The sequence below is a fragment of the Musca autumnalis genome, unplaced genomic scaffold (assembly GCF_047663935.1).
Source record: "Musca autumnalis isolate F117 unplaced genomic scaffold, ASM4766393v1 scaffold_2, whole genome shotgun sequence".
In the NCBI taxonomy this organism is placed as follows: Eukaryota; Metazoa; Arthropoda; class Insecta; order Diptera; family Muscidae; genus Musca; species Musca autumnalis.
In genome coordinates this window covers 190,939,703-190,963,794 of record NW_027411755.1, presented here as the reverse complement: position 1 = coordinate 190,963,794, position 24,092 = coordinate 190,939,703, and the positions used below count along the sequence as shown (strand labels likewise).

The 24,092-nt window shown below is 34.6% G+C and overlaps 1 protein-coding gene across 2 annotated transcripts in view; it reads left to right on the top strand.

Moving 5' to 3' along the window:
- The window catches only part of beat-IIIb (beaten path IIIb), a 338,924-nt gene that overhangs the window by 265,095 nt on the left and 49,737 nt on the right, over positions 1-24,092 (top strand). For both annotated transcript variants that reach the window (XM_073970402.1, XM_073970403.1), the window contains one exon: positions 20,063-20,271. In XM_073970402.1, the coding sequence (XP_073826503.1) occupies positions 20,063-20,271 (209 nt within the window). The remainder of the gene's footprint in view (positions 1-20,062; positions 20,272-24,092) is intronic.

The following is a 24,092-nucleotide window of genomic DNA, read 5'->3' as shown; positions in this document are numbered from 1 at the left end:
AATACTTAGCAAAAGCCCGCTAAAGTAAAAGTTGTAGATTTAATAATTGTCTACAAGATTCTTAAAAAAGACTTATCATTTTCGAGATATCTCGATCTAAAGGTCAAATAAAAAATTAGCCGCGTAAGTACATTGTGAGGCGAACCGGTTAAAGTAACGACACTATGTGTTAGATACTTCCGTAAGCTTTCAAACGATATCCACTTTGCAGTAATCGGTTCAGTAGAACCGGGTCTAACCCGGTTTTTAAATTTGGCCTTTCGGGTCTAATAACCGGCGAACCGGATCCGCAACCGTAGAAAATTATACATTTCCGTAATCAGCGCAACAAACCCTACCTTCGGACAAAACTTGAAAAAAATCGGAGAGTTTTCGTTGGGTTCGTTCCCATTGGGCTTTCGATTATACATGTGTGTTAAATGAGCTATTTTTGCATAAAAAGACTCTAACATTGAATAACTCTACTAAACACACTCCGATTTTGTTGGAGTTTTTTTAGAAGATAGCTTTAATTTCGCTCTTCAAGAAAATATATATTTTTTGCGGGACAGACTCGATTACTTCGCTTATTTTAGCCGGTTCGTCTGAATATGTGCATATTTCCCTTATAAGTGCATAAAAATCATGTGTTTTTTAGAACAGCTATATCTCAAGAATGGTTCCTTCTAAGAAAAAAATTATAAGGCTTAAACTTGTAGATAATTTTTCTGTCTACATAATTTACTTTAGTCACTTTTTGATTAGATCAACCGTTTTCAAAAAATAAATCCGAAAAGCTAAAAACCCTTAAATTTTGACCTTTGACCCCGAATATTTTTTTTGCACACATGGGATCGATGGGGACTTTTAGGACGTTGCTTCTAATGGCAAACCCTTGCTCTCCACCAAAATACAGCTTTGTGGGAATTTTTGCTATTTCAATGTCTATTTTGACCGGACTATATTTTTGTGTGTTTGGAAGTCTGGTCACGATTAATTGGTCAACTCTAGGTAGATTTATTTCGACAATCAAACTAAAGTCACAAATCACAACCTATTTAAAGGCATATTTGTGCTTATTTACTTAAAAATTTATCTCACAGGTCAAAACAAAAGATCTCCAAACCCAATGACTTCTTGTTTTTAACATCATTCCTTTTCATTTTTCTTAAATTTAATATCATTACACACGCAGAGAAACAATATTTTTCGGTTTTGTTGGAACAAAAATATCTATTTTGGTTCCAAAAATGTGTTTGTTTTGTACAAACATTGTAATCCAAATCCAAAAATACCATCTTTTGTTCCGAACATAGAAAAAAAACAACTTTCGAATTTCCGCAATATTGTAAAAATCCTTAACAATACCGATTGTAGGAACAATCATAATCAAAATTTTTTACAAAACATATTGTCAGCCCTGAAAGCCAGATATTAAATTTTTTGATTTAGGTGTATATACTTCTCATATACACTTTCCATACAACTTTGATATAAATATCGCGTATAATATTACGAGCCTTATATAATAATAATTGTTCCACAAACATCCCAGATGGGACAAGGGAGACTTCTCTCATATCAATGAGTGCACGCCGATTCATATTGGCTCAATGATATGGGACCTACTTTTTATTGCCGAGTCCGAACGGCGTGTCTTACGACACCACTTGTAGAGAAGTTTTTCATGGCTTAAATACTGAGGAAATGTCGCCAGCATTACTGAGGGGGGATATTACGGGCATTGATGAACGCAATACATGGTTTGCTACTTTAGCTGACAACAAAGACAAACAAAAAGCCACAAGCAGCCACCACAACATAAGGAATAATTAAACACCATAACAAACATGAAAAGGAAAGGAGAATGAAATAAAGAAGAAGGAGAATGAAACAAAATAGAAACAAATAAAAAAAAGAGTCTCATTGTTGGTATACATACACACAAAAACAAAGATAAAGGCAGCATGTCATACAAACACCACAACTCACCAAAATTGTTTTTTTAACACGGCATCGAATAGCGAGAGAAGAGAAAAAAATTTCGAAGAAAAGAGAGAAATATTGTTCAGTTGACACAAACTATTTTTGCATTTAACAAAAACGATTGTTGGATTCACAATACCAAATAAGGAATCCAACAATATGTTAACAATACATATTTTGCTCTTGAAATATTGTTGGATCAAACATATTTTTTTCTCTGCGTGCATGACCTAGAAAATATCACACGACACATATATCCACCGTCGACCCAGATTGGACCTTGATATTTCGAAGACGTTTTTACTTATGCTTTAAAACTGTATCCACGACATCATTTCTAATGAAATCAACTAAAATCCTTTTTGATTTTCGATAATATATTCAATTATGAGGACTTTGTAGTTTTTTTCTCAAATTCTCTCAAGTACCACCAAATGACTCGTATGCACATGCCTATGCGGTGGGTGTCTCTTCATTCACTCTCTTGAAGTGACCATTGTTTTCAATTTTGAGCTGTCTTGAAAACAAATAAAAATCCAAGTCGTTGTAAATAAAAAATTTTATAAAACTTTCAAAAGTTTAAAAAACAGGGACGTCAAAACAGCATACACAGTTGTATTATATATGCCAAAAACTATACACAAATGTTTCATGATGTATCGCAAATATAAAAGCTCCAAAGAATTGTATTGAAAAATTGACTTCTTTCAAAATATTTTTTGCAAATTTTTCGCCGATTTTCTCGATTTTTTTATAGGTTTTATTCTTTTCTGTCATGAGGCCATTCCGAATTGGTACAACTTGTCAAAATCAGTTCGGCGGTTCTTGAGTTATAAGCGTAGTAACTAACATAATTTCTTTTATATACACTGTGTGTAATTTTTTGAGTCATTGTTTATTAACCATATTCTGACTCCACAGTGTGATAGAACACCAAAAATTAAAGAGAAGACACGTGTCTCGCCGTTTTTCCCTATCTCACCAACTTTCGCGGTTATAGGCCTCCAAAGGTTTGAGGCTTTGATGTAAAAAGGGTCATTTAGTCAGGACTATATCTTCCAAACCGTTAGGAAATTTGAATTTATCTCGGAGGCAAAGTTGTAGCTCTTGTCTTAAAGAACAAAAATTGTGAACACATATAATCCTTCAAACTTCATCTGCAAAGTCAAAATCGCCATGGTCAAATTTCTTTTAAAATTTTTTTCAAGTTTTGTTATACAGCTATCAAACCGATCAGATTTGAAGCAAGCCACCAACTACAAAAATGTACCTCAGATCTTAATAAACATCTTTCTAGAATATACGAACCATCAAGGAACAGGTCTTAATGGTCAAAATAGAAAAACAATTGCGATTTTTATCCTCTTTTCTCGTCTTCTGATCCATAGATATTAAATCGTTCAAAATTCAAGAAAACAATCAACCACAACAGTGTAGCAAAATCTTCAATGTCTATGAACGGTTCTTAATGGTAAAAATAGCAAAAATCTTTTGAAAATATTAATTTTTTATACTTTTTTCTCAGACTCTGGTCCAAAGATACGCAACCGCCCAAAAATTAAGGATACAGCCAACTACAAAAATGTACCTTAGATTTCAACAAACAAGTTTCTAGGACAAACGAAGATTCTGGGAACGATTCTTTAAGCTCAAAATTCGATTATTTTAGATCATTCTTTCCGGTTCAGGTCCGTAAATAACAAACCTTTAAAATTTCCTTGAGCTTTTAGCAGTTTTTTATTTCCAAACCTGAGCAGGGGGAATGTTAAAAAAATTTAATTGTTCGTGAATTTCAGCCCTAAGAATCATTCCTAGAATCTTCATATATTCTAAAAAGTTGTTTATTGAAATCTTAGGTACATTTTTGTCCTTGATTTTTGGGCGGTTGCGTGTCTTTGGACCAGAGTCGGAGAAAAAATTATAAACATTGGATATTTTCAAAAGATTTTTGCTGTTTTAACCATTAAGAACCTTTCATAGACATTTCGCATATTCCAAAATGTTGTTTATTGATGCCTTTGCTACCCTATTGTGGTTGATTGTTTTCTTGAATTTTGAACAGTTTAATATCTATGGAGCAGAATCCTAGAAAAGAGGAGAAAAATCGCAATTGTTTTGCTATTTTGACCATTAAGGTCCATTTCTACATTGTTTGCTTCGGTTTGAGCGCTGTATAACAAAACTTGAGAAAAAATTTTAAAAGAAATTTGACCATGGCGATTTTGGCCTTGCAGATGAAGCTTGACCGATTATATGTGTTCACAATTTTTGTTCTTTAAGACAAGAGCTACAACTCTGCCTCCGAGATAAATTCAAATTTCCTAATGGTTTGGAAGATATAGTCCTGACTAAATGACCCTTTCTACATCAAAGCCTCAAACCTTTGGAGGCCTATAACCGCGAAAGTTGATGAGATAGTGAAAAACGGAGAGACACGTGTCTTCTCATTTTTGGTGTTCTATCACACTGCGGTGTCAGAATATGGTTAATAATTTTCGCGTTGCACAGTGATATAGATAAAAAACAAATATTTAGCATTCATCGAATTGATTTAAATGTTGACTAAGAGATTCGATGTTTCAGGAATTGTACCTAGCGTTCGTAACATTGGTTCAATTGTTGAAGAAAATATCGGACAATTCACAATTACTATTATCATCTTTGGAATTCGTCCCAATGCTGAAGAAAAGGTCGAAGCTTTCATCACTTCTTTGGAACAAATGCAAAGATTCACTGACATCGCATGGAACCACTTCTACGAAATTTGGCTGGGTTGTTATGTAGGGTATAGAAAACAATTTTCCACAAATATCCCGAAGAGAACAAGTAGAGATTTCCATCGTATAAAAAAGTGCAGTCCGATTTTATAGTTAGTTAAATTTTATGCAACTCCCCATTTTTTATCATTGAGTCCAAACGGCGTATCTAACAGCACAAGACAATGTCCAAGCTGCCAGACGTTGAAGGCAATGGTAATTGTCCATGTTATGTTCATCATCTCTGAAGTCGTCAAGAGTTTAATAAAATCATTTACAAACGCAACTCAATCTCATTGTGCAATGACATTGAAATGTGCTTTATCTAACACCAACAACTTGTGTCCACATTTTACTGAAAGTGCCTTTCAGTTTAGTCGTTGTCTGAGTATATTTATTTCTACGACTATGTACGTCTGTGTATCTTTATAAATTGATCGAATGGATAACGTGCCATAATAGAGAAACAAAAAAGAAGAACTATTGAGTTTGTAAATGTATGGATGTTGTGTAGAAAAGTTTGTTGTTTGCATGTGTGTGAGTGCTGTTTCCTTTTATCTCTATTGAAACTTTCAACATTCTGTTCTGTACACTTCTCTAAAAGCTGACGATGAATGGAAACAAAATAGAAAATGCAATGTGACATTATGGGACAGAGTGTTTGTTAAGTTGCTTGACAACTTTAATAAAGACTTTAATGTTGTCACTGAGTTTCTGTTTTTGTTAAAAGGGAATGTTTGATAGTTTTAAATTTAGTATGACTTTAAGAGAAACAGAGAGTCCGAAAAAAATGTCAAATTTTTGTGTTACTAAGTGCAATGGCAAAAAAAACAATGGAAAAGAAATTTAAATTGTGGGAGGTAGACTAAGTAGTGAAGAACGGTTTAATTCTAAGGGAGTAGTAAGGAAGTCAAATGTTCCAGAACAATATTCTGCAATGTATTTGCCTTTATTTTATTTTTTTTAAAATTACGTACTTTTAAATCATAAACGCCAACAATGTTCACTTCACTGGTAAATTTCTCACAAAGTATTTCAGATTTATTTTTTTTCCTTTGCTTCCTTATTTTGTGACTTTCAACCCATTTGCAAAAATAAAAATACCCCAATCATAATTCATTTAACATTAAGTATGCCATGGAAAATGGCAAGTTTCAACCTCAGATATTTACTTTTTTATATTTTTTTCTTTGCCTTTTCCTTAACTTTGTACATAAACTTTAAGAATAGAAACGTAAAAAAATAAATTTATGTTTAAAGTGAGCTTGGAAAAGAAATAAAGCAACAAAAAATGGAAATGGAAAAGTTAGAAGTAGAAGAGGAAAATAAAAACATAAGAAAATCCCAACTTTGTAAACGCAATATATCGAGGAGTGCAAAACGATGCAAAAGTGTTGTTGAAAAAGCAGCAACAACAAAACGAAATGAAATGAGAAAACCAGCAACTCGAAACTCAAAGAAATAAATAGTGCATTGTGTGTGTGTGTGCATGCGACTGTAGTCGTACTTCTCCTTTTGCCACTTTTGACCTTATTTCTTGTTTTCTTCTGATTTAATTTCTTGCAAAAAAAAAAAACGAATAACAACAACAGCATTAGCACACCGGTTACGCTTATGGATACGACAACATTTCCCATAGAATGCATGAGAGGTTGTTTTTTTATTCATTTTTTTGCTCTTAAAGGAAACATTAAAAGCAACAACAAACCAACAGCGCAAAAGTATAACTTTTATGCTTTCAGCTGTAAAAAAATGGCTATGGTTAAAGTTGAAAAATATGTATATGGAAGCGTAGAAAATAAATCAGCAAATGTTTATGAAAGAAAGTGTGCAAAAAATATACAGAACAGAAAAAAAACAACTATGTAGAAACTAAAGTAGAAGGGGGGTTCAAAACTTAATTGTTGCTGACGAAATAATGAAATCTGCATAAAGTTTTTGAGGTTTATTTTTCTTCACCAAAGTCATTTAAATAATATTAACACTTTCTAGAAATTCGACAGCTTATTAATAACAGCTGTACAAATAGTTTGGTGTTTTTAGTAGAAGAACATCTAAGGGCATGGATATTTAAAAGAATATTTTTTCAGGGCCATCTATAGGCCTGGAGAATATTTGTTCATGGCCATGTATTCGTCTGAATATTTTAAAAAATATATTTTGGGCCACCGACATAGCCATGGAGGGCCCGAAATGATTTTCGTTCCCATAAGATATTATCTAATGTTACACATTTTTAAATGTTGAGTAAAATTTTAAACTGTTTTATATTTTTCAAGAAATATGTAAAGTATTTGGAGATAGTGTTACAGAGAATTATTTAACTGCATTAGTATACTTATTGGCCAAAATATTTGAAAATATAATAATAATGAACAAGTTGGACATTTTGAGCAATTTTCTGTATGGTTGTTGTTAAATTTCAAGGTGTTTTTAACTGTTTAATCGTAATATTAGGCTGACTGTGAGTGTTACTGAGTTCAGAACAATACGTTCATTTGTATTTATTGAACTTTTGTAGTATATTACGTCCAATAATTTGGCTCATAAACAACATCTAGAAAAACATTCTTGCCATCTTTTGTTTTTAAAATTTTTGATAAGAGCAATTATTCATTCATCATTGTGCTTTTACATTTTTGTATATACATAGTCTCTAATCGGTTTGTGTAATGAACTATTTTGAACATCACAACAATTACAAATTCACGCAAAAAAACTGTATCAACCATTATTTATGATATAAATTCTGTTCCACCGCAGTGTCGTCGTTGAGATTATTTGAAACTGGTTTCTTGATATTAATTAGTAAATGCCTATCGGACAAATGAAGGATTTTTCTGTCGTATTTTGTTCGATCTTTTCAAACGTTAATAAAATCAAGATTATTGAGCTTGAGGTTAATGTTTATATTTTATTTATTGTGTATTATTTCCAATATTTCGAAATTACATTGAATTTTATCTTCAAGGATTTTTCTGTTGATTTTTCTTTGGATTGTATTTTAGAAAGTACTGTCAATAGATGCACATTTCTAAAATGTTCCTTTTTCCTTTGTCGGCAAGGACTTTGTGACGACAAACGAAATCAAAAAAACTTATCGGAAACAGATCTTCTTCGTCAAAATCTCAGTCGGCTTTGCGGACAGGGACTCAAACTTTCATCTATGAACAGAATACTTCAACCCAAAACTATGTATTAGGAGATTTTCAGAATTGTGTAGCCATTTTCGGACGTATACAAAATATGGATTTTATCATTGATCAGAAGTGTTTCAGAGGAGGTACCTGAAGAAATGGACCGGACCGACATAGTTCATTTTGGAAATAGATCTTATTTTGGGAGTCATTCCTATTAAAAAATATTGCGCCCAGCAGTAATTTCAGTTCGTCACAGTATAATTTTCAGCTTTTTTCAGGAAATATGGACTTGCCAACGAAAAACATAATAAACTGCATTAAAAAACTATTTTGAAGTTTTGTAAGGTAGGTATGGTCCATTTTTGAGCTAAAACTAAGCTTTGGGGAAATACCATAAGGAGAATACCGAAAAGCTCCATCTTCGAACTTTATATAAGGCTCTGAGAAATATTTTGATAAACAAAGTTTGGACCAACGCAGTATCCGGTTCGAAAGTTGTCGTGCGCACCAGCCACTACACATGCTAGCCGTAGGTGTTTTTTACAGATTTTGGGCCATTTTCTCTGGAAGTATGGACTTGCTACTGAAAAAACTTGTACTTTAGTAATAGGGACCCCGAGAACACTTGTTACAAAAAAGCAATGAGTTTCCAGGCAGGACAGAAACCGAAAGAATGGATCGATAATGCCCATCTTCGAAGTTGTTCAAAATTTGGATAAAATGTTACGAAGGCCAAATTTTGGACCAAATCGGTTGATCTGTTCGAGAATTATCGTGTTTTCCAGGCAGCCACCCAGACGGACGAACATTGCTAAGTCGACTCCAAATTTTCTGAAACAGATTTCATCCAAACAAACTTTGGCTCTAAAATAATTATTTCGATGAGGCACATTTTGACTAAAGGCTGAGAGTATAAAAAAATGTAGATTGGGAAAATTCGTGTTTATGGATTTTTGCTAAAAGAATGTATGTCTATGAATATCTTGGATTGGACGCCAGAATTTCATTTTAAGGCCAGAACTTAAAACTTTGCGTGTGCGTTCAAAAAACAAAATACATGTATTTCAAACGAATTCAAGACTGGTTGCCAGAGTTTTCCTTGTTCCTGATCAATTTATGAGAAGATCCACGATAGGAAACCAGTGAAGTTCTACGATTGGATGCCAAAATTAGTCTATTGACAGATTCATGATTGGGCGACAGAATATGTCATTTACATACCCGCGATTGGGTGCTAGAATTTCATGATGGATAGACTCACTATTGATCACCATTTGTTCTCTATCAAGAAAACCACTATCGGCCTTCTGAAATGCTTTGTGATAAGATTGGGCACCAAAATATCGTTAGGGAAATAACTACCATTGGCTGCTTTATGAAAATAACAACGATTGGACCACAAGATGACGTTTTTCAGCTTCGAAATGTTCTGCAAAAATGTCGCTCAGTATGGCTCTCATTGACAACTAATCGCGTTTTCGTGGTCGTTTTGTGCATTTACCCTGTTTTTGTTCAGAAAAAGACTATATTTTGTTTTTGTATATTCGTTACAGAACATACAAAAACACAAAACACAGTTTTTTCTGAGCAAACATGTCAAAACTCACCATAAAAACGCGAAAAAATCGATTAGTTGTCAATGAGAGTCGTACCTAAAATTTTCTGAGCGACATTTGCCGGACCATCTATTTTAAAGATTATTTTTTTCTGAGCCATCTGTTTTAAATAATTTTTTTAGGTACATATGTAAAGCCATCTATAGCGTAGATATTTCAATGAATATTTTTGCAGGGCCGTCTATAAGCGTGGACATTTAAACGAATATTTTTACAGTGCCATCTATATGCGTTGATATTTTAATGAATATTTTTGTAGGTCCATCTATAAGCTTGGATATTTTAAAGAATATTTTTGCAGTGCCATCTATAAGCGTAGATATTTTGGGGAATATTTTTGCAAGGCCATATATAAGCTTGGATATTTTAAAGAATATTTTTGCAGGACCGTCTATAAAAGTAGATATTTTAAAGAATTTTTTTTTCAGGGCCTTCTATAAGCGTGGATATTTTAAAGAATATTTTTGCATGGCCATCTATAATCGTGCATATTTTAAATAATATTTTTGCAGTAACATCTATAAGCGTGAAAACTTTAAAGAATATTTTTGCAGGACCATCTAAAAGCGAGGATATTTTAAAGAATATTTTTAGGGCCAACTGTAGGCGTGGATATTTAAAATAATATTTTTGAAGGGCCATCTATAAGCGTGGATATTTTAAAAAATCTTTTAGCAGGACCATCTATAAGCGGGGATATTTTAAAGAATATTTTTGCAGTGTCATCTGTAAGCGTGAATACGTTAAAGAATATTTTTGCAGCGCCATCTATAAGCGTGAATATTTTAAATAATTTCTTTCAGGGCCATCTATAAGCGTGGATATTTTAAATAATTTTTTGCAGGCCCATCTATAAGCGTGGACACTTTAAAGAATATTTTTGCATGACCATCTATAAGCGCAAATATTTTAAAGAACATTTTTACAGGGTCATCTATAAGCGTGGATATTTTAAAGAATATATTTGCAGGGCAATTTATAAGCGTGGATATTTTAAAAAATATTTTTGCTGGGCCATCTGTAAGCGTGAATACTTTAAAGAATATTTTTGCAGGATATTTTAAAGAATATTTTTGCTGGGTCATCTATAAACGTGAATATTTAAAAGAATATTTTTGCTTTGTCATCTATAAGTGTGGATATAAGCGTAGATATTTTGAAGAATATTTTTGCAAGGCTATAATAAGCGTGAATACTTTAAAGAATATTTTTGCAGGATATTTTAAAGATTTTTTTTGCAGGGCCATCTATAAGCGTGGATATTTTAAAGAATCTTTTTGCAGGGACATCTATAAGCGTGGATATTTTAAGAAAATTGTTGCCGTGTCATCTATAATTGTGGATATTTTAAAGAATATTTTTGCAGTAACATCTACAAGCGTGGATATTTTAAAGAATATTTTTGCATGGCCGTCTATAATCGTGGATATTTTAAAAAATATATTTGCAGGAACATCTATACGCTGGGATATTTTAAGGAATATTTTTGCAGTGCCATTTAAAAGCGTAAATATTTTAAATACTATTTTTGAAGAGCCATCTATAAGTGAGGATATTTAAATGAATGTTTTTACAGAACCATCTATAAGCGTGAATATTTTAAAGAATATTTTTGCTGGCTATCTAAAGTGTAATCTATATATTTTAAAAAATATCCTTTCAGGATAGTCTATAGGTCTGAATATTTTAAAGAATATTTTTCCGGGACGTCTATAGGCAGGGATATTTTAAATAATATTTTTTCGGGTTTATCTATCGGCAGAGATATTTTAAGGAATATTTTTCAAGGCCATGTAAAGGCGTATATATTTTAAAGAATATTTTGTCAGGGCCTTCTGCAGGCTTGCATAATTTAGGATATACTTCTCCATGGCCATATATAGATTTATAAATAATACTTTTTCAGTGTCATCTATATGCGTGAATATTTTAGAGAATAAACCAATATTTCTTCGGTATCATCTATAGGCCTGGATAAAAGAATATTTCTTCATGGCCATCTATAGGCCTGGATATTTTATAGAATATTTGTTTGGTGCCATTTACCAGCATGAAGATTTAAATGGGCTTTAAGGGCTTATAGTACGTTTATATATTACCGGATTTAACAAACCCACTGGGTTTCAAATGTCAACCCCTTTGCCTATACGTCAAATAAATCCTCATTAAGAAGGTTAACCCTGCAAAAGGCTATAATATAAACATGGTCTTAGATATTTTAAAGAATATATAGCTGTGGATATTTAAACAAAGAAAAGAATATTTTAACAGGGCCATCTACAGACGTGGATATATTAAAGGATATTTTTTCGGGGCCATTCATAGTCCTGGATATTTTAAAGAATATTTTCCATAGCCATCTGTAGGGTTAGCTATTTTAAATAATACTTTTTCAATGTCGTCTTTTTCCCAAAGGGTCTTCAAGAGTTTGAAATGGATTGGACATTTCTTGGAAAAGGGTAAATGATGCCCTCTCTAAAACAAGCCCAAATAGCTTTCCCAGTTGTGATGAAAGTTTCAAGGTAGTTTATAAACTGCAATGGGGAAATAAGCATAGGTCCACTGACTGAGGCGATCAATAGGATGTAGTCTGACACAATAAAACGGACGTGCTGCAAGGTGATAAAAGGTGTCGCCTATTAAACACTCGAAAATATAAAGGAGGTATATTATGTTTGCATTTCCTTTGTGACTCCTCGAATTATTTTTTAAGATTCCAAAAGTTATACATACATATTCTTGAATAACATGAAATTTTACATCTATATATACATTTCTGTGAAATAAAATGTATAAATTTTAAACTCTATGTGATTTTCAATAAAAATATGTAAATTATATATTTAACTTGGAAATTCCTAATTTATAAACCTTCAAAATTGGTTGGAAGATAATATACCCTTTCTTTAAATTTTATATAATACATCATTTTCCTTAAATAAAGCAAACACTAGGTCACAAGTATCAAATTCAATCTGTCTGAGTACAAAAGGCGATGTGAAACAAAAACAATGACATCCTTGATATGGGTGTACACGCACGCATAGAACCCAACACAAAAGGATGAAAAAATACTCATTACCATTTGCACGCTAGAACCTATTAATACGCATAAATATTTGTGAAGCGTCTGTCTATGTCCAGCATAATGGGCTCTCAACGTGAAATACATGAACGTGCATGGGTATTGTCATTGTCGGACAGCCTGAAAACAGACAAAAGGAACCGAGAAAAAGAATAATTGCTCTTCCTTTTTGTGTCACAAGCATCATTATAAAATACTTACCATGATTTTATTACAAGTGGAATACGAAGACGAGGATGAGAAAGAAAACAACCGACAGCTAGACAGTCAGAAAAGTGAGAAGAGAGATAACTGAGAAAACACTGAAGGACTTTACTCTACAGTTGCGTTAAATAGCACAAATCATAGAAATTACTGAAGCAAGTGGGAAACACATAGTGGGAAGAGCAGGAAAAACACTCTTAAGTGGGACAACTGTTAAATGGAATGGAATGCCCAACAAACATCGAAAAGGATTTTTCCTTTTTTCTAAATTGTCCTAATTTTTTCTAAATGACAAAAAATAACCTTTTTGTCGAATCTAAGTTGAGTATTATGAAAATTGCTCCTTTTTTGTTGCTATTTTTTACAGAATGTCACAAAATGTCACTTTTGGCTTCACGAAGTAGTTTTGTGGCTACATTTAAACTGAATTCACCGTTAATTAGTGTATTTAAACCAGGGTTTCGGAGTCGAGGTATTTTTGGTTCGACTTTGACTCCGGACCAGTTTTTTCACGACTCCGGCTCCGACTCAAGGTCGACTAGGAGGGTGAATTCCTATACTACTAAAAATGAATAAAATATTCAAAATTTTTTTAACTTTATCCTATATTTGGGTCCATATTGCCTAATTTGATAATTTTTCCTAACATATTTTTTAGAAAGGGCATTCGTTCGAATATAATATACATACATATATAGTAAAATTTTAAATTTTTTGCTTTAAAAATTGAAGTTTTTGGTCATAGACGGGCAAACACAATTAGAAAAATTAAATTGATCAATAAATTATTACTACATTTTGATGTCTTTAATAGATTTTTATCAAATTACCTAATAATTAAGATTTTATCTAATTTTGTGTAAAGCTCATCAAAACACGTTACATGGATATGGGGTTGTAAAAAAGTCATAACACAGTAACCATCCGAATTTCATACTTATACGAAATGTAACGAATTACATAAACATACAGTTTTTTGAGAACGGAACGGGTAAAACTGAGAAAGGACAATAAAAACGTGACAATATCGACATCTTGGATGTAGGGAACATAATTTTTTTGGATGAATATTTATTTAGATTTTTTTGTTCAAGTAGTACATCTGATCTTGTGTTACTTTTTCAATTCAGGAACAAAAATCACATGGAGGATCTGAACTAGAAGGACAAAATTCCTTATTCTATTTAATTGAAAACTGGTTATCTCTTAACTCAGAAACTTTAGCTATGGGATCCTTTTGGATTCTTAATATGCTCGATAGGGGTTTTCATTTCCAAAGGGAATTTTACACCCCCAGACGTTGACTTCCATTTTGTGTCACATAGAGGTCATAATGTCTTTCATAAGAGTCCAACCGAAGAATGATGACTTCTCACAAAAGTCAAGATGAGAAGACCAGTAGACCTTTGTGAGAAGACCATTTGGCAGAAGACTGGACTTATATAGAATACGTTAAATGTCAAATTATAGTTCGATTGTCCCAGAGCTTTACTTTTGCTTGCAAAAAATTAAAGGATCAATTGGTTCACAAAAATAGACTCGAGATGCTTTTTGTACACGAATTGGAAATGAAAAGACTAGACTTCAAAGGATGGAAAAAAATATCCTCTAGGTTTGCCTTAGTACCGTTTGCTAATATGTTTTCTTATAGCTTTCTTTTAAAATAAGTAATGATTTTAGGGAAAAAATGGTGTACCGAATTTAATGTTTCTATAATATAGAAAAAATTTGCCCGGGGTCGGAGTTAAATTATTTTTTTCGACTCAGACTCCGACTCCAGCCAAATTTCTCGACTCCGACGCTGACTCCGAAACCTTCATTTAAACTGAAGGTTGGGTTTTAAGAAATGTATTCATACACTTTACATTTTATATAGAGATTGGGGTAGAAAAATGCATATGCCGGTGTCCATTAACATCAACAACTCCACCCGTTTTAACCCGGATTGATTCGAACACTGGTACTGGCACCGTTTGGAACTGCTGCAATGTGAATCGACTCATTTCATATACAGCTTATGCCTGGGCCAGTCAAGGAGTTTTCATGATTTCATCAAAACCACTTTTCTTCTCTTGTTTTCCAATATAACGGTTATTGTATCTCAGTTTCCACTCTCTTTCTAGCTACCATTCACGATAACTTGTCTAATTCGCACTTTACATATACAGTGTAGCCTCGATAATCCGGACACTCGTTAATCAGGACAACTCGATAATCTGGACACTAGAATATTTTTTTTCTGTCTTGAGAATTAGATTCTTATTTATTTCATTGACGTTTTCGTTGAGAAAATACCATGGAAGTGTGTAATGTATTCCAATGCTATTTTGTTATTTAAAGCTTGGGATTAGTAGCTTAGTTTTTTTTGATCATTTTTTGAGTTACCGACAAAAATCGGTAAAATTATAAGCAATTTAATTTTATTAATTTCCTCGTTTAGAGCTTTATTATCGAATTTTGTTTGTAAGTGAAAAAAGAAAGCCGGATACTCGAACCCACACAACCACCAAAATATGTGACTAGTTTCGCTGTTGTCTTTAGACATACCGGCTTCTCAGTCATCGAACTTTTGGTTTTTCTAATGCAAATGTGTTTTATACTTAAGTAATTTAATTTGACCGATTTTTTTGGTAATGCAAAAAATGAGTTGGAGAATCACACTTCTTAGGCTAGATATAATATTTACATATGTATATAAAACAGTATTTTTATACCCTCCACCATAGTATGGAGGGTATATTAAGTTTGTTTTTCCGTTTGTAACGCATTGAAATACTCATTTGCATTGAAATACTCATAAAGTATATATATTCTTGATCGGGGTAAAATTCTGAGTTCGATCTGTGCATGTCCGTCTGTGGTAATCGCTCTAGCATCCACAAAAATGGAGATAGAACGCTGAAATTTTGGGAAAATGCGTCTTTTGTTTACAGGCAGGTCAAGTTCGATAATGGGCTATATCGGTCCAGGTTTTGGTATAGCCCCCACACAACGGTACCCCCCGATTTACGGTATTTTGACGTTTTTAGCTACATTTTCAGACCGATATAGCTATAATTTGACATTTAGGGTTCTTAAGTGTCAATAAACTTATATAACAAAAGTTGTGAACATAGGTCCACGTTCTGGTATAGCCCCCATATAACGGTACCTCCGATTTACGGTATTTTGACGTTTTCAGCTACATTTTCAGACCGATTTAGCTCTAAATTGACATTTAGGGCTCTTAAGCGTCACTTAACTTATATAACAAAACTTGTGGACATAGGTCCACGTTTTGGTATAGCCCCCGTATAACGTTACCGCCCGATTTCAGGTATTTTGACGTTTTAAGTCACATTTCTAGACCGAATTAGCTATAATTTGTATATTTAGGGTTCTTAGTGACCAAAAAACTTATATTGGAAAAATTATGAACATAGGTCCATGTTTTGGTATAGCCCCATATAACGGTACCTCCCGATTTTCCGTATTTTGAGAATTTTACCTACAAGTTTTAACCGAATTATCTGTAATTCGAACATTTTACATTTCAAATTCTTCCAATATAACGATACTTTCCGATTTTTGGCACTTTGAGGATTTTACTTAAAATGTTTAACCAACGTAGGTCCATGTTTTGGTATAGCCCCAAAACAAACCTCCCGATTTTCCGTACCTTAGCTTTATTTTTTGGATGAACTTTCTGTAATTTGAAATTTAAGAGCCAACAAAAATTGTTCATTTAAGTTCATATTTTCGTATAGCCCACATACCTCCGAACTAGCTGTTAATGACATTTGAAGTTCCCACGTTATGTACCGATTTTCGGTATTTTGAGGATTTTAGCTACAATTTTTAACCGAATTAGGAGTTATTTGACATTAAAGGCTCCCATCAAAAACTGTCAACATAGGTCCATGTTTTATTATAACCCCTATATAACGGTACCTCCCAATTTCTAGCCCACCAAAAATTGTAAACATACATAGTTAGATATAGGCACCATAAAAAGGGCCTACCGAATGAAGCATTTTATGTACATTATGTGATATTTTAACGTACCCACTTAAAGTTGGGGACAGGAATGAAAACTAATTATTCCATTTTAGTTCAGAATATTTTATGGTGGAGGTTACGAAGTTAAAATCATTGAAAAAGAACTATGAATAAATATACACCAATTTTAGAGAAGTTTTAGACTACAAAAATACACATTAAATTTCACGTAAATAACGCTGGAGGAGAAAATTAAGAAGTAAATTTGGTAGCCAGGAAAGCTGCTTAAAATGGTCGCAACTCGTGATATTTGCTTAACCTGAATTCGTTCACCTTAGGTGTCAGGTTATTATCTACTTAAACGTCCGATATCAATAATTTTAATATACAAAATATGTGTTTTTGTGATTACTCGGTAATCCGGACAATTCGATAATCCGGTTATTGACATAATATGGGGTCTCTAGTATTAAGTTAAATTAAGGGGTTATGGCCAATTGCAAATTTTACAAAATCGAATAGAAAATAATATGTTGCAAAAAAATTCGAGTCCATCGGACAATGACATGAACCTTACAATTGGATGAACCGATTCTAATATTTTTTGTGGGATTATTATACACATAAAAAGCGTGGCTTTAAGCGAGTGATTTAATAAAAATTAACGGAAATATGGGAAACAAGTAAGTAAAGACTATGGTCGGACGGGGACGACTATCTAATACCCTACTCCACTACATTTGCATAATCTTTTGGCGGATAAGAATACATTTTTAAACAAGGATACTTTTTCAAGAGTAGTGAAATTATATTGGAAAAAGTTGTTGCTGCCGTCCGGTCATATATACGTCTGGAGCCAATATTTCTAGGTATAACATTATGTTTGAGCAAAATCAAAAATTATACAGAAATTCATCACCTAGATTATTCCGATTTCCTTCAATGTAAAAGCGTGGAATTTCTCTGTCGTGGTTTCTCCACCATGATAGCGAAAACTTCTTTATAATGAAAGCGACCTTTTGAAGCATGAAATAAAAATGTAGGTTTTTACACACAACAAAGGAACCCACCTATATATTAGGGAGCAGTCCGTTATCAAACCGCTGCATTATTACAATAAACAAAGTAAATAGCGATCTATTCTGATGTGAAACCGACCTCCATACCAAATTTTGTGACGATCGGTCCATAATTGCGGCCTGGAGTTTGATTACAATTTATAATGGACAGACGGACACGGACGGACGGACACACATTTCTGTATCGCTTTATCTTGTCGAGATATGAAAAATGGTATACCACATTTAGGGTCTATGACGAATATTTCGCGGTGTTACATAAATTTTTAGCAAAACAAACTTATAATACCCTTCCCACTTTGTGGATTAGGGTATAAAAACAGTGTTTCGTAGGCGGCCATTTGTCAGAACACTGTGCAATATTTTTCAACAAAAAAATCTGAATGTAACTCAAAGTGTGACCTTTCAGATAAAAAAGAAAATCTTTTAAAAAGTCTGGTTGATTTCTTGCAAAAAATTCGTAAAAAAATGCTTTTTAAATACTAAGCACTTCTTCATCATCGAAAATAATTGCAATAATATTGGGTATCGATTTGCACTACAGGTATGTTAATAAATGTACTATTAAGTTCATTAACATCACCGTGGATCGTGGTGCTTGCCTTCGACTTCCCGACTCCTATATCTTGTATTAACTTCCAAGTGCTCTTGGAATCAATTGCAGAACTAAATTTTTTCCGAATGGGATCTATTCCCAAATGAGGGCCGATATAGCTCATCTCCAAAATTGCCTCGCTTGCAAACAATAGATACATATGTGCGGACTGACGGACATGAATAAATACACTTGGAATTTTACTCTGAGTGATAGAACAATTGTGCTGGATCTAGCGAAAAAACTCCATTTTTGCGACCAGGGGTTCATATCAAATGTTAGTTGGTGGAAGAAATGCCCAAGCCGATCTTGAATTCTCCGTTCACGCACGGCTTAATTTTTTTCTGGCACAGTTTTCTGACAGTTTTTGGACGACCCTCACGACCTTCGTTTTTTGGCGAGTGTCGGCTACGATTGCCATACCGGCCTCATAGCCTTTATCGATATACAAAGACTTACAAAATTATGGGACAAAAATTGTTAACAAGTGAATTCCATTTTTTTGCAATGATTTTTTCAAGGCACTGTAAACAACCCAACACATGGTCATATGTCAAACTGTCCTGAGTACGCTTAGGTTAAACATTTTCAAACTTTCCAAAAAATGTCAAATGAAAGTTTTCTAATGTATTATACATCAGAAAGATATGTCACATACGTTACACGTATGTAGGATTAAAAGCCCGTGGCCATTTTCAACATTTCTAAAATTCTACGACTTTCAAACTTCAAACGACTCAATTATCAATATCTTTAATCCATTCGGAAACTATAGTGATTTCCACAGACGGGTAAGTCAAAATGCACATGTTACTACAATTGCGTAGTTCCGTGGCCTAGACTTTCTCAAATGCTGTACATTTTCTGCGGTATGAAAATGCATTCATTTTCGTTTTCTTCTTTTTAAGTAGCATATTCCTTCCCTTAGGATCTTAAGTTTTAATAAACTTTACTACGTTTTAGAAAAACTTTACTTGCTAAATTAAATATAGTGTTATGTTAATTGTTGTATATTCAATTATATCAACCCTTCTCAACTCTCTTCTGAACCACTGTTCCCGCCTTGCCACATTCAAATTCCCCTCATAAAACTTCGAATTCTTAAAGTTTACAATCAAATGAATGAAGGCAAACATCCACAACAACAACATCAGCAACAACAACAACCCTTTTGTAATAAAAATTGAGTTAAAGTGATAAAGGACTAAGTCACGAAGCTTAAATTAGTTATTAACACTTGATGTGATGGAGGAAAATTAACAAAAGACCTTTTCTTGAGTGTTCGCTTTGTTACATTTTTCGGAGTAGAAAACTTGCCATAGTTTCGCTGCTGTTGTACGTACAGCGAAAGATGACAAGACAAACTTTTAAGTAAATAATTTTATGTTAAACTCAGGGGACCAAGGCACTTTTAATGGAGGTGACAATCGCAAAAACGAAGGACAGGCAAAAAGGTGAAAAGTTTACGCAAAAAAGAAGAAAAATGTTAATATCCACTAAATTTGATTTAAAAGTAAATAAATTCCAACATAATATCACTCGAAAAATTACTCAAATTACTTTTGTCGTAAATATGGCCAATTTTTAGAATTCATGGTATTTGTTAAGTATTTTACTTATGTGTTTTTTTTTTTTCTTTTCCAGCACCATGTCTATCACTATCGATGACAGAGGTCCGCATACCTAAACACATAATGCGTTATGAGGATGCAACCTTGGGCTGCAAATACGATTTGGATGGTGAATCTCTGTACTCGGTGAAATGGTATAAGGATGGCTTTGAATTCTATCGTTATGTGCCAAGAGATATGCCTCCAGGACAGGTGTTTCCGCTGCCAGGTGTTGATGTCGATGTAAGTTAAAAGCTAAGAAACAAATAATAAAAGTTTAATGAAATAAATGTAAAGAAAGGACAGAAGACCGTCGGTTTTAAATATTTCTAATCACAACCTTTTGTAAAACGTTGCTTTGAAAAGTATAGCAAATGGAAATCAAATACAGTCGAAATCGCTTATAACGTCGTCGTTTATAACGTCATATCGGTTATAACGACGATATCCAAAAGTCCCAAATCTCTGGGGCCCTTTATGGCCCTATCGCTTATAACGACATATCGGTTATAGCGACAAATTCCGTCGGTCCCTTGACCGACGTTATAAGCGATTTCGACTGTATATGAGGAATAGTCAACATTTTTTAATTTTATAGTTAATTTACATGGGTGACTTAGGGGATGAAAAATACCAAGAAACGGTAGTGACCGACTTTAACATGGCAAAGCCCAGGATTTATCTTGGTGCCTCTTTCATCTCAAGTGGACACTGACCTCCCCGTGGTGTCACCAGGGGAACTGCCTTTAACATCCGTCAAAGGTAGTGAGCTAACATGTGCCGTGCGTTCACCCATAAGAACGTTAAAAACTTGGGTTTGGGCGTCGGGTTAGTAACCCTCCCCTAGAAAAAACAGCCTACTATGAAAAAACGAAAGAAAGGAAAAACAAACCCCTCTAAAGTTGACGAACCCCGCAAACGTTTTAAGGACCATGATCTGCGAATCTGCACCTGGAATGTTCGCACTCTTTATAGAGAAAGTGCAGTCTTCGCATTGCCATACAGGAAATACGATGGATTGGGAAAGGCGTCACAACAACACCTAAAGGTGGCGCACTGTATTATAGCTGCCATAAAGTAAAGCATGAGTTTGGTTGCGGATTCGTAGTTAGTCGGAGACTAAAACATTAGGTATCCAGCTTCATCCCAGTGAATGAAAGACTTGCTGCAATTCGAATAAAAGCTAAATTCTTCAACATCAGCTTTATGTGCGCTCATGCTCCCACTGAAGAAAAGGGCGAACAGACCAAAGATATATTTTACGAGCGCTTAGAAAATCATGTGACCGTTGCCCTGCCCATGACATTAAAATCATTCTAGGCGATTTTAATGCCAAAATTGGAAAGGAGAATATCTTTGGCCCAACAGTCGGGAAATTCAGTCTCCACAGTGGAACATCTGACAATGGTATGAGGCTAATACACTTTGCAGCTGCAAAAAACATGGTAGTTAGCAGTACCAAATTTAATCATCTCGATATTCATAAGGTCACCTGGCTGTCTCCAGATCAAAGAACAAGTAATCAAATTGATCATGTTGTGATAGATGGAAGACATTCATCCAGCGTGTTGGATGTACGATCGTTCCGAAGCGCAAACATTGATTCGGACCACTACATTGTTGCAGCAAAGGTACGTACCCGTATAAACGTTGCAAATAAAGCACGAACAGACACAACGCGGAAATTGGACATCGATAGGTTGCAAACACAACATATAGCCACTGCATATTCCACTAAACTAGACCAATTGCTTAACGCGAGCGCTCCTTGTCCCGATAACATAACAACACAATGGCAAAATATTGCCCACTTCATGCAAACAGCCACAAAATCCATACTTGGATTCCAGATACCTCCACAAAGGAATTCATGGTATGACCAGGAGTGTCGAAGGGAAAAATGCGGCATATAGAGCTACTTTGCAATCAGTAGCAACGCGTAGCGCACGAGAGTGATATCGGGAGAAAAGGAGAGAAAAGAAATGTCTTTTCCGCAAGAAAAAGAGAGAAATGGAAAAGTGGGAGTGTGAAAAAATCGAGATGTACAGGAGCCAGAATGAAGTCCGAAAATTCTACCAAAGAGTGAAACATCAAACAGATGGCTTTGGTACAGGCACATCCTCCTGTAGAGACCAGCAATGTAATCTGGTAACAGATACAGATAACCTGCTCAGGATATGGAAGGAACATTTCTCCAATCTGCTGGTATCCAATAGTAGCGAAGACGATGATACCACAGATCCAATCCCAGAAGATGGTATAGAATGTATACCGCCCGACCAAGATGAGGTAAAAACAACAATCAACCGGCTGAAGAATAATAAAGCAGCAGGAGCCGATGGCTTACCAGCCGAGCTGTTTAAAACCGGAGGCGACGCTCTGATAAGGTGTATGCATTAGCTAGTTAGCACCATCTGGCAGGAAGAAGGCGTACCCGACGATCCTGAGCATTCTATGTCCCGTCCACAAGAAAGGAGATAAGCCTGTATGCTCTAACTATAGGGGCATAAGTCGTCTCCCTATTGCCTATAAGATAGTGTCAGGGATATTGTGCGAACGACTAAAGCCAATGGTCAACGAAATAATTGGACCATACCAATATGGCTTTAGACCTGACAAGTCCACCATTGACCAGATATTTACCCTGCGGCAAATCCTAGAGAAGACCCAAGAGATGCAGATCGACACATATCACCTTTTTGTCGATTTTAAAGCAGCATTCGACAGTCTCCTCTGATCAAAGGTATTCCATGCAATGTCTGAATTTGGTATCCCCGCAAAGCTCATCCGGCTTTGTAAGATGACATTAACTGATACTAGGTCCTCAGTTAAAATTGGAAAGATCCTCTCCGAAGAATTGTGAAGAATTTTGTACCAAAAGAGGTTTCAGACAGCCTTTCGTGTGACCTATTCAACATTTTGCTGGAAAAGGTAATACGAGATGCAAATGTCAAAAGAAATGGCACAATTTACACCAATAGCCACATGTTACTTGCCTATGCTGATGACATAGACATCATGGGACGATCAGTAAAGGAAGTAACTGATACCTTTAGGAATGTCGAAGCAGAATCTGCGAAAGTGGGTCTGGCGGTGAACGGCGAAAATACCAAATTGATGGTGTCGACGCGCAAAGCGTCCATGGAAGTTCGTACCTACAATTTTGAGGTAGTTAAAGACTTCGTCTACCTCTGCATTGCCATAAACACAACAAACAACATCAGTTGTGAAATAAGAAGAAGAATTGTATTTGTCAACAGATGCTACTATGGTTTAAGTAAGCAATTTAAAAACAAAGCCACATCTCGTCAAACAAAAATAACACTATACAAAACGCTGATACTACCCGTCTTAATGTATGGCTCCGAAGCATAGGTACCTGAACAAGCAGGTAAGGCAGTGCTTGGTGTGTTTGAGAGGAAAATTCTTCGAAAGATCTACGGGCCGATTTGCGTTGACGGTGAATATCGACGTCGTATGTACCACGAGCTATATAAGCTATACAAAGACATGAATATAGTTAAACGTATCGAGATGCAACGATTGCGTTGGCTAGGCCATACCATGAGAATGAGCGATGATGAACCCGCTAAAAAGGCGTATGAATACATGCCACATGGCGGTGCACGCAGAATCGGCAGGCCTAAGCTTCGATGGAGCATACAAGTGGATGAAGAAATGAAAAGGCGCGGTATTCCAAAAAGTCAAGCGAAAAACAGAGAGGAATGGAGATCTTTTCTTAGTTCGGTCTATGGAACAAATGTTCTGTAATGGGCCAACTAAGTAATTAAGTACTTCTTCGGTCCTTTGTCAAACCGAAAGTCATACGGACTTTGACGAATTGTTTCGCTCCTTGATGCTTTTTAATAAAGCGATGTAATGTTAAAAGTTAAAAAAATGGTTAAGTCGAATTCTCCCTCTTTTTGAGACTTATATGTTTTAGATTTTCATGGCTGATGGACCGTTGAACCTCACCATTGAAGGAAATTTGTAAATATATCGTTCTTCTTGGTCGAAAGCGCAACCACCGTTGTCTCGAAAATTAATTTGCAAGTCGATGCTCT